At 42.5% G+C, this 15516-nt stretch overlaps 1 protein-coding gene across 5 annotated transcripts in view; it reads left to right on the top strand.

Annotated features, from left to right (window-relative positions):
• The window catches only part of tmem117 (transmembrane protein 117), a 433754-nt gene that overhangs the window by 209814 nt on the left and 208424 nt on the right, over nt 1-15516 (top strand). For all 5 annotated transcript variants that reach the window (XM_072267436.1, XM_072267437.1, XM_072267433.1 and 2 more), the window contains exon 4: nt 9879-9978. In XM_072267436.1, coding sequence (XP_072123537.1) covers nt 9879-9978 — 100 coding nt within the window. The remainder of the gene's footprint in view (nt 1-9878; nt 9979-15516) is intronic.

Below are 15516 nucleotides of genomic sequence, written 5' to 3'. Positions count from 1 at the left end.
CTTAGGATCAAGAATGACATGTTTCTGCTTTGATTTTATCGGGTGTGAAATGGCTAACGAGTCCCACAAGGGAACGGTAGGTTCTTTTGAAGGTAAGTTACAGTTGAAGGGGAGGGTGAGTAGGTAGATTGTAAACTACTGTGCTCCTTCTTTTGCTTAAGCACGGCTTCCGAGTGCTGTCAATATACTGCCTTGAGGTTCTCGTTACCATTCTGACTGCTCCTTCTCCACTTCGAGTGACCAGAGGACAGAAATACATAGAGTTAGGGGTGATGTACTCTTTTAAAGAAGCGTCAAGCACATCCTTGAATCTTCTCTGCTCACTTGGTAACCTCCTCGCACAGCAGAGGAACTAGAATTGTATTGTTGATCTGATAATTCCCGTCCAGGTTAATTTATTGTGATAACAACACATGTCAAAGTTGCTGGTGAACGCAGCAGGCCAGGCAGCATCTCTAGGAAGAGGTACAGTCAATGTTTCGGGCCGAGACCCTTCGTCAGGACTAACTGAAAGAAGAGCTAGTAAGAGATTTGAAAGTGGGAGAGGGAGAGGGAGATCCAATATGATAGGAGAAGACAGGAGGGGGAGGGATGGAGCCAAGAGCTGGACAGGTGATTGGCAAAAGGGATATGAGAGGATCATGGGACAGGAGGCCCAGGGAGAAAGAAAAGGGGGAGGGGGCGAAAAACCCAGAGGATGGGCAAGGGGTATAGTGAGAGGGACAAAGGGAGAAAAAGGAGAGAGAGAGAGAGAGAGAAAGAATGTGTGTATATAAATAAATAACGGATGGGGTACGAGGGGGAGGTGGGGCATTAGCGGAAGTTAGAGAAGTCAATGTTCATGCCATCAGCTTGGAGGCTACCCAGACGAAATATAAGGTGTTGTTCCTCCAAGCTGAGTGTGGCTTCATCTTTACAGTAGAGGAGGCCGTGGATAGACATATCAGAATGGGAATGGGATGTGGAATTAAAATGTGTGGCCACTGGGAGATCCTGCTTTCTCTGCATGAACCAACACCTTATATTTCATCTGGGTAGCCTCCAACCTGATGGCATGAACATGACTTCTCAAACTTCCACTAATGCCCCACCTCCCCCTCGTACCGCATCCGTTATTTATTTATATACACATATTCTTTCTCTCCCTCTGCTTTTTCTCCCTCTGTCCCTCTGACTATACCCCTTGCCCATCCTCTGGATTTTTCTCCCCCTCCCCCTTTTCTTTCTCCCTGGGCCTCCTGTCCCATTAACCTCTCATATCCCTTTTGCCAATCACCTGTCCAGCTCTTGGCTCCATCCCTCCCCCTCCTGTCTTCTCCTATTATTTTGGATCTCCCCCTACCCCTTCCATGTTCAAATCTCTTACTAGCTCTTCTTTCAGTTAGTCCTGGCGAGGGGTCTCGGCCCGAAACGTCGACTGTACCTCTTCCTAGAGATGCTGCCTGGCCTGCTGCATTCACCAGCAACTTTGATGTGTGTTGCTTGAATTTCCAGCATCTGCAGAATTCCTCGTGTTTGCGTAATTTATTGTGATATACACCAGGGTGGAGGGAAATTCCTTGCTCACATGAAGTTCATAGAATAAGCAGCATAGTTGGTAATAATAAATACAATGATAATGACGAGTGCAAAACAACAGAATTGTGCGAAGTACAGTAGTACAAGCTGAAGTAGTGCAAAAAGAAATGCTAAAGTGACAATAATGGAAGAGGTAGAATTAAGAACTTAAGAGCAAAGCAGGACAGAAGATGGGAAAGAGCTGATAGGTTCAGGAGTCTGATAGCATAAGAAAGAAGCTATTTTTGAGTTTTGTCATCACTTTAACAGGGATTGGAAAAAAAAGCATCGCAACTTCAAGGATTTTGCCTGCTACTGTATTCTCTATAAGAGGATATAGTCATGGACCTGGCCTGCTAACTGCTCAATCAAATATAAGGGCAACTGTCGTTTTTGTCTTACATTGAATTGTGTTACTGATAAATTCTAATACAGTTGATATTTCATAATAGTTTCTCTTTATAATTATGAATATTTTTCAGTTATTTCTATTGACAAGAAAAGAACAAATGAAAAATATTCACCTCGACTACAGATGGAATTAATTTTACACATGTAATTTATTTTCAGCTTCCTAAGCTAGTCAAATAAAATAATGCATCCTCATGGATATAGTCTAAACCAATAGTGTTTCAAATATTATGAAATATAATCTATCAAATTATTTCTATATTTCCATTTTTCTCAAGCCGAATGTCTCAGTTGCCAGTTTATCCACATAACGTTTCTTTAAAAACTGGGCATTAATCATGGGTTTTTCATGAATCTTTTCCCTCTTGCTGTATTCCTTGTTGCATCTCTAATCCTGAGCATATTATTCTAAATGCTTAATTGCCTGTGTAGGCACAGCGACATTTTTTGGTTTTTAACGCTAACTAAAAAATCTAATGATCTAAAGATCTAATAATCTTGGCTTTCATTGTAGCCCTTTGACATTACACAGTTAATCCACTAATTCACCTGAGGTTGTGCTGAATCATAATTTTAGAACAATATGTTGTGAAGTGTTTTACATGGCTGATAAATCTCTTTTTATCATATTTCTGTTTGCCACATTTTTCATTGTGAACCTCTTCAAATGGTGTTTCAAGGTGCATAGAAAGAGCTTCTTCCACACTTAAAAAGGATAGCATTTTAGTTCCTGCTATACCTGGGTAATCTTGTTTTGTGCCAACCTCAGACAAATGTAGATTGAACTACACACAGAAAATCCTGGAGGAATTCAGCAGGCCAGGCAGCATCTATGGAAAAGAGTACTGTTGACACTTCAGGCCGAAACCTGTTCTGCTGAAGGGTTTCGGCCCGAAACATCGACTGCACTCTTCACCATAGATGCTGCCTGGCCTGCTGAGTTCCTCTAGCATTTTGTGTGTGTTGTTCGGATTTCCAGCATCTGCAGATTTTCTGTTGTTTGCAGATTGAACTGTTATGTTCATTGTGATTGTATTTTACAGTCATTCCGCCATGAAAATTCATGGTTACATTTCGAATCTATAATGCAGTAAAGGGCTTTTTGAGCATTCTGAAGTTGGGAAAGGTGCATTATCAATGTAAATTGATTGGTTCTTTACTGACTAGCATGTTTATTTACATCCAAATATTCTAGGGATTACTAACTTCTCTGTGGGCACATGGGATAATTGAGTTTAAAAAAAAAACTTTACAATAGTAAGTGTACTGGTAAATTGGTAGATTGGTTCATTATTGCTACAGGTATTATGTAAAGTATTCTTGCATATCCTCCATACAGATTAATTCATTTCAATGGTATGAATTAGGGTAATAGCGGTTTGATCGAGGCACGACTGCGCAAGCGCATGGACATCAGCAAGTTAGATCAGTGGGAACAGTTTAAAAGAGGACAGCTTTATAGAGCGGGCATCGAAGGAGCAGGCGATGGAGTAGAGGGAGAAGGAGTAGGAGGGTTTTGGTTCATCTGGGCTTCGGCATAACAGTTCAAGGCGAGGTAAGCTACTTGTGAGGAATAGGAAGTATGTCTCTGAGGCCGGTGTTTGTACTGGGTATCAGATGTGGGATGGCCAGAGACTCCCAGCCTCCCGGATGGCCACATCTGCGCCAAGTGTGTCGAGCTGAAGCTCCTTAGGGACTGGGTTAGGGAACTGGAGATGCAGCTCGATGACCTTCATCTGGTCAGGGAAAGTGAGGAGGTGATAGAGAGGAGCTATAGGCAAGGAGTCTCACCGGGGCTTCGGGAGACAGATAAGTGGGTAACAGTCAGGAGAGGGAAGGGCAAGAGTCAGATACTAGAGAGTACCCCTGTGGCTCTCCCCCTGAACAATAAGTACTCCTGTTTGAGTACTGTTGGGGGGCGGGGGAACAACCTACCTGGGGGAAGCAACAGTGGCCGTGCCTCTGGCACAGAGTCTGGCACTGTGGCTCAGAAGGGTAGGAAAAGGAAGAGAATGGCCGCAGTGATAGGGGTCAGACAAGTGATTCTGTGGACACAGGAAAGAAACACGAATGGTGGTTTGCCTCCCAGATGCCAGGGTCCAGGATGTTTCTGATCACGTCCACGACATCCTGAAGTAGGAAGGTGAACAGCCAGAGGTCGTGGTACATATTGGTACCAAAGACGTAGGTAGGAAAAGGGAGGAGGTCCTGAAAACGGACTACAGGGAATTTGGAAGGAAGCTGAGAAGCAGGACCTCAAAGGTATTAACCTCGGGATTATTGCCTGTGCCATGCGACAATGAGTGTAGGAATAGAGAGAGATGAATGATAAGTGTGCGTCTGAGGGATTGGAACAGGGGGCAGTGATTCAGATTTCTGGATCATTGGGGCCTCTTTTGGGGCAGGAGTGACCTGTACAAAAAGGACAGTTGCACTTGAATCCGAGGGGGACCAATATCCTGGCAGGGAGGTTTGTTAAGGCTAATGGGGAGAGATTAAACTAGAATTGCTGGGGGGTGGGAACCGAACTGAAGAGATGGAAGAAGGGAAGGTTGGCTCACAAATGGAGAAAGCTTGTAGGCAGTGTGAGAGGGAGAATAGGCAGGTGATAGAGAAGGGATGCACTCAGACTGATGGTTTGAGATGTGTCTATTTTAATGCAAGAAGCATCATGAACAAAGCGGATGAGCTTAGAGCGTGGATCAGTACTTGGAGCTATGATGCTGTGGCCATTACAGAGACTTGGATGGCTCAGGGGCAGGAATGACTACTTAGAGTGCCAGGGTTTAGATGTTTCAGAAAGGAGAGGGGGGGAGGCAAAAGAGGTGGGGGCATGGCACTGCTGATCAGAGATAGTGTCACGGCTGTAGAAAAGGAGGAAGTCATGGAGAGATTGTTTACTGAGTCTCTGTGGGTGGAAATTAGGAACAGGAAGGGATCAATAACTATTCTGTGTGTTTTTATAGACCTCCCAATAGTAACAGGGATATCGGGGATCAGATAGGGAGACAGATTCTGGAAAGGTGTAATAATAACAAGGGTCGTGATGGTGGGAGATTTTAATTTCCCAAATATTGATTGGTATCTTCCTAGAGCAATGAGTTTAGATGGGGTAGAGTTTGTTCAGTGTGTTTAGAAAGGTTTCCCGACACAATATGTGGATAAGCCTACAAGAGGAGAGGCTGTACTTGATCTGGTATTGGGAAATGAACCTGGGCAGGTGTCAGTTTTCTTAGTGGGAGAGCATTTTGGAGATAGTGATCATAATTCTATCTCCTTTACCATAACATTGGAGAGGGATAGGAACAGACAAGTTAGGAAAGCGTTTAATTGGAGTAAGGGGAAGTATGAAGCTATTAGGCAGGAACTTGGAAGTATAAATTAGGAACTGATGTTCTCAGGGAGATGTACGGCAGAAATATGGCAAATGTTCAGGGGATATTTGCGTGATGTTCTGCATAGGTATGTTCCAATAAGACAGGGAAAAGATGGTTGGGTACAGGAAAAGATGGTTGGGTACAGGAAGTGTGGTGTACAAAGGCTGTTGAAAATCTAGTCAAGAAAAACAGAAGCTTATGAAAGGTTAAAAAAACTAGGTAATGATATAGATCTAGAAGATTATAAGGCTAGCAGGAAGGAGCTTAAGAATGAAATTAGGAGAGCCAGAAGGGGCCTTGAGAAGGCCTTGACAAGCAGGATTAAGGAAAACCCCAAGACATTCTACAAGTATGTGAAGTGCAAGCAGATAAGACATGAGAGAATAGGACCAATCAAGTGAGACAGTGGAAAAGTGTGTATGGACCCAGTGGAGATAGTGGAGGTACTTAATAAATACCTTGCTTCAGTATTCACTATGGAAAAGGACCTTGGCGATTGTAGGGATGACTTACAGCGGACTGAAAAGCTTGAGCATATAGACATTCAGAAAGAGAATGTGCTGGAGCTTTTGGAAAGCAGCAAGTTGGATAAGTCACCAGGACTAGACGAGATGTACCCCAGGCTACTGTGGGAGGTGAAGGAGGAGATTGCTGATCCCCTGGCAATGATTTTTACATCATCAATGCGGACAGGAGAGGTTCTGGAGGATTGAAGGGTGGTGGATTTTGTTCCCTTATTCAAGAAAGGGAGTAGAAATAGCTCAGGAAATTATAGACCAGTGAGTCTTACTTCAGTGGTTGGTAAGTTAATGGAGAAGATCCTGAGAGGCAGGATTTATGAACATTTGGAGAGGCATAATGTGATTAGGAATAGTCAGCATGGCTTTGTCAAAGGCAGGTCGTGCCTTACGTACCTGATTGAATTTTTTGAGGATGTGACTAAACACATTGATGAAAGTAGAACAGTAGATCTAGTGTATATGGATTTCAGCACGGCATTTCATAATGCACCTCATACAAGGCTTATTGAGAAAGTAAGGAGGCATGTGATCCAAGGGGACCTTGCTTTGTAGATCCAGAATTGGCTTGCCCACAGAGGGCAAGAGTGGTTGGTGATCAGTGGTGTGCCTCAGGGATCTGCTCTGGGACCCCTTCTCTTTGTGATTTTTATAAATGACCTGGATGAGGGAGTTGAGAAATGGGTAAGTAAATTTGCTGATAACACAAAGGTTGGGGGTGTTGTGGATAGTGTGGAGGGCTGTTAGAAGTTACAGCGGGACATGGATAGGATGCAAAACTGGGCTGAGAAGTGGCAGATGAAGTTCAACACAGATAAGTGTGAGGTGGTTCATTTTGGTAGGTCAAATATGATGGCAGAATATAGTACTAATGGTAAGACTCTTGGCAGTGTGGAGGATCAGGGGGATCTTAGGGTCCGAGTCCATAGGACACTCAAAGCTGCTGTGCAGGTTGACTCTGTGGTTAAGAAGGCATATGGTGCATTGGCCTTCATTAACCGTGGGATTGAGTTTAAGAGCTGAGAGGTAATGTTACAGCTATATAGGATGCTGGTCAGATCCCACTTGGAGTACTGTGCTCAGTTCTGGTCACCTCACTACGGGAAGGATGTGGAAACTATAGAAAGGGTGCAGAGGAGATTTACAAGGATGTTGCCTGGATTGGGGAGCATGCCCTATGAGAATATGTTGAGTGAACTTGGCCTTTTCTCCTTGGAGTGACAGAGGATGAGAGGTGACCTGATAGAGGTGTATAAGATGATGAGAGGCATTGATCGTGTGAATAGTCAGAGGCTTTTCCCCAGGGCTGAAATGGCTAGCACGAGAGGGCAAAGTTTTAAGGTGCTTGGAAACAGATACAGAGGAGATGTCAGTGACAAGTTTTTTACGCAGAGTTTGGTAAGTGCATGGAATAGGCTGCCGGCGACAGTGGTGGAGGCGGATACAACAGGATCTTTTAAGAGACTCCTGGATAGGTACATGGAGCTGAGAAAAACAGAGGGTTATGGGTAACACCAGGTAATTTCTAAAGTAAGTGCATGTTCGGCAGAGCATCGTGGGCTGAAGTGCCTGTATTGTGCTGTAGGTTTTCTATTTTTCTAATACAAGGTAAAACAATAACAGAGTGCAAGATAAAGTGTTGCAGTACAGAGAAAGAACAGTCGATATTAGATGGTAAGGTACAAAGTCACAACAAGGGCAATTGTGAGCTGAAGAGTGGAGTGCTACAAAGAAGACATAACAGTGGCTACATTTCATTAGGAGTTTGAGGAGATTTGGTATGTCTCAAAAAACATTCGAAAGTCTCTAGAGATGTACCGTGGAGAGCATCCTAACTGGTACAGGGAGGCAGAGACTACTGCACAGGATCAAAGTAAACTGCAGAGAGTTGTAAACTTAGTCAGCTGCATCATGAGGTACAGGAGCCTGAAGGCACACACTCAACGAATCTGGAACAGATTCTTCCAATCTGCCATCCGACTTCTGAATGGACGTTGGACCCATGAACACTATTTTTAATTTTTATTTTTGCACTATGTATTTAATTTAACTATTTTATATATATATATATATTTACTGTAATTCACACTTTTTTTCTCACTATTATTATGTATTGTATTGCGCTGCTGCCACAAACGCAACAAATTTCATGACTTATGCCGGTGATATTAAACCTGATTCTAATTCTGATCCTGATCTTATCGTACTAGGGAACCATTCAATAGTCTTATAACAGCAGGATTTAAGCTGTCCTAGAGCCTGATGGTACATGCTTTCAGGCTTTGTATCTTCTCTCCGTTGAGAAGAGGGAGAAGAGAAAATGTCTGGAGTGGGTAGGGGTCTTTGATTACACTGGTTGCTTTACCAGGGCAGTGAGAAATGTAGACAGAGTTCATGAGGGAGGCTGCTTTCTGTAATGTGCTGAGCTGTGTCCATAACTCTGCTGTTTCTTGCAGTCAGGGGCAAAACAGCCTTACCAAACAGTACACACAAGAAATGCTGGTGAACGCAGCAGGCCTTCGGGTCTCGGCCCGAAACGTCGACTGTACCTCTTCCTATAGATGCTGCCTGGCCCGCTGCGTTCACCAGCATTTTTCGTGTGCGATGCTTGAATTTCCGGCATCTGCAGATTTCCTCGTGTTTGCGCTTGCCAAGCGGTGATGCTTTCCGTAGTGTGGGTCAAATCGGTGAGGGTCAAAGTAGAGATTGCAGATTTGTTTAGTGTCTGAGGAAGTAGAGGTGCTGGTGAGCTTTCATTGTGTAATGTCAATGTGGTTAGATCAGGACAGGTTGTTGGTGATCTTCACTGATAGGAGCTTGAAGCTTTCAGCCTTCTCGACCTTAGTACTGTTGATATAAATAGGACCGTGTGCATCATCTCCCTTCCTAAAGTCAATGGCCAGCTATTTTGTTTGCTGATATTGAGGGAAAGGTTGTTATCATGACACCAGGTTACTAGGCTTCCTATCTCCTCCTGTGCTACTACTTATCATTATTTAAGATATAGCCCACTCCAATGGAATCATCTTTAAACTTGTGGATGGAGTCAGAGCAGAATCTGTGCCCTCATTTGTGAGTGTATAGGGATAGGGTAGGAGATTGAGGATATAGTCTGTGGGCACAAATATTAAGAAATAATCATGGTGGTGGTGTTTCTACCTGTCCTTACTGATTATGGCCTGTTGGTCAGGAAGTCAAGGATTCAGTTGCAAAGGGAGGCCTGAGTCCCAGATTTAGGTGTTTGGAAATGAGTTTGTTTGGATTTATAGTATTGAAGGCAGAGCTATAGTGCATAAACAGTAGTCTAATATAGGTGTCCTAATTGTCTAAACGCTTTAGGCCAGAGAGACGACGTCTGCTGCGGACCTGTATCGGCAGTCAGTGATATACAGTGGTTCGTGGTTGTCTGGGAGGCTGGAGTTACTGCATGCCATGACCAAACTCTCAAAGTATGTCATGTTGATGGATGTTGGAGCCACTGGGTGCTAGTCATTAAGGCATATTAGCTTCTTTTATTAAGGTGGTGGAATGAAAGTAGTCTTCTTAAAGCAGATGGGGACATCAGATTGAACCAAAGAGAGGTTAAAAATTTCTGCAAATACCCATACCAAATGATCACAACCAGGGAAACAATTCAGAGAGATTAATTCTTCAGAAGACTGATTTTGTATCTGCAATGGTGACTGTAGGTCACCACTTTATAAAATGCTTATCTGCCGACATTAAACTATTAGTAACTAAACAGCAAGGTAGCATTTGATTACTGAAACTAGTTGACATGTTCTCCCAGCAATCTGATATTACATACAAGGGGTATGTACATAAATGAAAATGTGATTGCTTTTGAAGGACATGAGAGGGAGCTTAATGTGTTTAATGATTATTTGACAGTGAAGCTACACACCACTGCCATGTGCCCTCCACTTTCCCAAACTGACAGTTCTGTTCCACAGGGTTTGTTTCGACTTTTAAGTACCTGAAATATTACAAATAACCCATGTTTTATTTTCCACAGTCCCTTCATCATTAATGAATACATGGGTATAAGAAATGAAAACTTCATGAAGTTAGCAGCAGTTGGAACCTGGTTGGGAGATTTTGTTACTGCCTGGATGGTGAGAATAACTTTTCTTTTATTATTTGACCAGAAATGTAAAATAGTGTGATTTACTTCGCATATTGTAGCAAGTGGATTATAATGCGGGCAGAGTCATTACCTACCTACATCTATAGAAATCCACATACTTTTTGAATGAGAAACTTAATGAACATAGCTGGCTGGTGGTGTATCTGCACTGAACTTCAAGGCAAGTGATCCCAGGTTCAAATCCAGCTGGCTCCTTACACGCTTTCTATCCGTGCTGGGTTGAGCACCAAGATATCAACTCAGCCTCGTAAAAAACAGACAAATGCTAAAGCAACAGCAAGGTTGCCACCCGATGTGCCACAAGGCATGGACAGGAACAACAAAACTATATTTGATACGGTTGAAAAATCTGTTCTTTCACATTCCTGTTCCCCAAATCTTTTTCACTGCAAACTTCTTCACATGGTGTCCTTAGAAGAGCTGCTTCCATGTTTAAAATTGGTAATATTTTAATTCCCATCATATCTTCTCCACTATTCTTTTCAGTCTCTGAATGTGTGACTTATATTTTTATGTTCCTGTAACTGAGATTGAATAATAAAACTCGCGTTCACATATAAGTAAAGCATAACAAAAATGACTTTATAATCCCATGCATATGTTACTCCAGATAAAGGTCTTACTTGCATGCTGTGTGTAGTCAAAATACTGACTGTAAGAGAATACATTAGTCTTGGCAGTAATGTTTTTCATTTTATCATCGTAGGAGCTATGTATCTACTTTCTGTCTGTTTTGTGTTGCACATTTATTATGGGTAATCTGTCACGTGAGTTGGGGCATAGAAGCAAATGAGTATAGTTACATACTCACGATTTGTCTAAGTCAGTTTAGTCTAGATAGAGCCAAGAAGTGATTTTTTTTTGTTGACTGCTACGCTACCGCTAGATCACTATTATATCATTATTAGACTGTTTATTTTATTATATTGCTAGTTTTTGTTTTGTCAGTTTTTTATTGCTACAAGATTATTCGTCTTTGATGGTTTCCTAATAAAGGATGGAATATATTCTTTTAAACTTTGAAGCTTTGTTATTTTGAAGCATGTCATACAGTATCAACCCCCGTGGTTAGTCTCTGAGCGTTTTTTTTTAGATTTTGAGGACACTCAGTCCTCGTTTATTGTCATTTAGAAATGCATGCATTAAGAAATGATACAATGTTCCTCCAGTATGATATCACAGAAACACAGGACAGACCAAGACTAAAACTGACAAAAAACACATAATTATAACATATAGTTATAATTAAATTTGCTGATCATTAAATTTGCTGATGATACCACAGTGGTGGGGCTCATCAGCAAAAATGATGAAACAATGTACAGGGAGGAGGTCAAACACCTAGAGAGCTGGTGCAGTGATAACAACTTGATACTTAATGTCACCAAAACCAAGGAGATGATCGTCGATTTCAGACGGTCTCAGCCTGAGTACACACTCCTCAGCATCAGCGGCTCCACAGTGGAGAGAGTGGAAAACATCAAGTTCCTTGGGGTGCAGATCTCGGACAATCTCACCTGGTCCAGGAACACCACTGGGATTGTGAAACGGACCCAGCAGAGATTGCACTTTCTGAGGAAGCTTAAACAAGCATCACTCCCCACTAACATCTTAACTACATTCTACAGAGGCGTGGTTGAGAGTGTACTGACCTTTTGCATCACAACTTGGTACTCCAGCTGCAGGGCTGTTGACAAAAAAGCCTTGCAGAGGGCGGTTAGGGGAGCAGAGAAGGTTATTGGGGTCTCCCTACCTTCTGTCCAAGACTTCTTTCAGAATCGATGCCTCCAGAAGACACGGTACATCATTAAAGACCCCTCACACCCTCTCCATGAACTGCTTGTTCTTCTGCCATCAGGTAAACGTTACAGGAGCATCAAAACTAAAACCACAAGGCTACTAAACAGCTTCCTCCCACAGGCAGTCAGACTGCTAAATAGCTGCTCTACCTGACTCTGCTTTGGACACTTTTAACTTGCACTGGACACTTATAACTTGATTTTAACTGACATGTGGCTGTTGTGTTTTACTATTTATTGTTATGTTTATTATTTAATGTTGCGTTTTGTTATGTTATGATTGCACTACTCCTGGGAAACGCTGTCTCATTCTGCCCTGCAGAGCTGATGTATGGTTAGAATGACAATAAAATTTTTTGAATCTTGAATCTAGTTACAACAGTGCAAAGCAATACCGTAATTTGATAAAGAGCAGCCCATGGGCACGGTAAAAAAAAAAGTCTCAAAGTCCCGATAGCCTCATCATCTCACACAGACGGTAGAAGGCAGAAACTCTCCCTGCTATGAACCTCCAGCGCCGCAAACTTGCCGGTGCAGCACCCTGGAAGCACCCGACCACAACCGACTTTGAGTCCGTCCGAAAACTTCGAGCCTCTGACACCGAGCACCATCTCTGCCGAGCACTTCAATCCCGCCCCGGCCACCGAGCAACAAGCAAAGCCGAGGACTCGGGGCCTTCCCCTCTGGAGATTCTGAATCACACAGTAGCAGCGGCAGTGAAACAGGCATTTCAGAAGTTTCACCAGATGTTCCTCCGTGCTCTCACGTCTGCCTCCATCAAATCAGGATTGTGCACAGCACCCTACTTGACAGAAATACAGATATTTATCACCAGAGTGGCTGCTGCGCGCTGCGTCGCGTCGCCATCTTCTCCTCACCACTTTTCAACTAACCGCTTCAAACACCATCACCAAAGTTATTGCTTTGCTCTAGCAAGTGAAATTAATGACAGAAAGATACTATCCAAAAGTAGATACATTTTCTATTAGTAAAAGAGTGTGCCTTATCATGCTCAATATATGGTTTTCCTGTACCTGATGGTGTGAGACCCAAGACTCCAGCACCTCCTGTCTGCAGCAGAAAGCTGAACTCAGTACAGTTGTCACAATTAACTGAAGTGTATAGCCTCCAAAGTGGCATGCAAATTGAATCTTTGACAATCTAAATGGTGCTTAACAGCTGTTTATATAGAAAGCAAATGCTTGGTATAGTAAACTGCTTTGTTGGTTTCTAGGAATTGTTCTTTCTTCTTAACAATTCTAATCAGAAACAAGCCTACATTATAATTAGCTGAAATCTGATTAAAAGAATAATGAATTTTGTACTGACGTAAGTTTCTCTGCTGTGTTGTATCTATTGATCTTTCTTGTATTCTATTGACTGCTGATGAATATGTGAGATGCTATCATATAATTGTGTCTCTACAAAATGTCACATTGTCAAGTTAAGGTCTTTGTGCTTTTTAGTTTTTACACTTCTGTTCATTTTATTTATGGGTCAAGATGGCACAAGATACTGAATCTGCACTTTACTTCAAAACAAAAAAATTTATTGCATGAGCCAACCATATATTTTTGAGAGAGGATATATTGCTGTTCAAGTCTGATCAATATTGTGCATCGGTCACACTTATCTCATTGTAAACCATCCAAGTGTTATGATGTATTTGAAGAATGAAAATCTCAGGTCATCCATGGAGTTCAGGTCTCCCATCAAAACTGGAGTAGAGTATTGAAAGCTGTGATTTATACCTTCAATGTTAGAGCAATTTCCTTAATATAAATGGAGAGGTGGACAGATCTTACAACTTAGGAGGAGAGTTAGGAGGCTAGCTTAGGAGGTGAGTTTTAGACTGAGGGCTTGCTGGCTGTTTCCATGAATCTCGATTGATGTCTTAGCAATCAAAAAACTGAAGTAATCTATTTTGCCATCTGTCAATCTGCATGTATTAGCATATCAAATGAGTTGTTTTAGCTGACTAGAACTACTTCTACCTAATTAGCTTCTGAATGTAAGCATGAACCAAACAATAAGATGTATCAGGGCAGAATAAAAGAAACTAAATACTGGAACACTTAGTAGTTCATATCACTAGCACCTGTGGAGAGAGAAACAGGGTTAACGTATCTGATAAATAATACTCATTGTGAAAAGGTATACAGGTTTCCCCCGCCATCCGAAGGTAGAGCGTTCCTATGAAACGGTTCGTAAGCCGAAATGTCGTAAAGCGAAGAAGCAATTACCATTTATTTATATGGGAAAATTTTGTGAGCGTTTGCAGACCCAAAATTAACCTACCAAATCATGCCAAATAACACATAAAACCTAAGATAACAGTAACATATAGTAAAAGCAGGAATGATATGACAAATACACAGCCTATATAAAGCAGAAATACTTTTCCACAATCATTACTGAACTGTTCTCCATAGTGAAAATCTCATGCAAGCGCCGTCGGCAGAAAATCTCAGGCAAGTGCTGTTGGCAAAAACATGGCGCAAGTGCTCTCCAGTAATCTTTAAGCTATGAAGCTGCCAAATCATACCAAATAACATGTAAAAATACACAGCCAATATAAAGTAGAAATAATGTGTGTACAGTGTAGTATCACTTACCGGAATCGGGAAGACAGCGCTGAGCACACTGATGATGGTGTGTTAGGCTGAGTCAGAGTTTGGGTGGTGCAGTGGTCCCCACCCTCCGGGCAGCGAACTGATACCGATCCGCGAAGCACGCAGGGGTCCAGCGGTAGCCGGAAGGCACACAGCACATCTTTAAGAAAAAAGCCGAAACAAACATGCTAATTAATTAGGTGCCGCCCAGCACGTAATTGTCGGCCCAGATCAGTGCCGATTTCCAATTGCGTCGCCTCTGATCTGGGCCGACAATTAGGTGTCGGGCAGCACCTAATTAATTAGCATGTTTATTTCGGCTTTTTTCTTAAAGATGTGCTGTGTGCCTCCCGGCTACCATTGCATTCTCCGCGAATCGATATCTGTCCGTGGCCTGGGTGTTGGGGTGGTGGGACACTGGGGCGTCATCTCGTCATCGTCTGTTTCCATTAGGGCAGGCAGCTCATCTTCTATCTCTGCCTGCCTCGATGTTGAAGGTCAAAGTTCGTCGTCTGCTGTGGCTGATGAGGAAGGCTTGCTTGACTACTGAGCCCCGCGCATTTTTCTATCACACAGTTCTTTGTAAGGACTCAAACCATCTTGCAAATATCCCCTAAACCGACATACCCTTTCAAAATTAAAGTCGTATTTTATCATTACTCATTTGGTTTCGATCGTTATCCTTTTTTCTTCCAATTGCATCAGCTCTTCATCTATCAGTTCTTGGTCATGGGATGCCAAAACTTCTTCAATATTACCTTCGTCAACTTCCACAAGCCAAACTCACGGTGTCCTTACTTCGTTCACCACGATCGAAACACTTAATTATGTCTAGTTTTACGCTAAGTGTAACACCCTTACTAGTTCTTTTAGGCTTTTCTGATACCATAGAACTCATCTTGCAAACGGCTGCACAGCAATACTGTTCCGAATCCGAGGGAGAGCGGCTGCTCGGGGTGCGCGCTGCCTTTTATCGCGCACTGCTTTTTTTTCGTAACAGTGAAAACACCTTCTGAAAGCAAAAACAGGGTACTAATGTAGGTCTTTCGTAACAGTGAGGTTTCGTAAAGCGAATGTTCGAAAAGCGGGGGACAC

Source organism: Mobula birostris, chromosome 9, assembly GCF_030028105.1.
Source record: "Mobula birostris isolate sMobBir1 chromosome 9, sMobBir1.hap1, whole genome shotgun sequence".
NCBI lineage: Eukaryota > Metazoa > Chordata > Chondrichthyes > Myliobatiformes > Myliobatidae > Mobula > Mobula birostris.
Note: the sequence above shows the minus strand (reverse complement) of the source record. Positions and strands in the feature narration are given on the sequence as shown.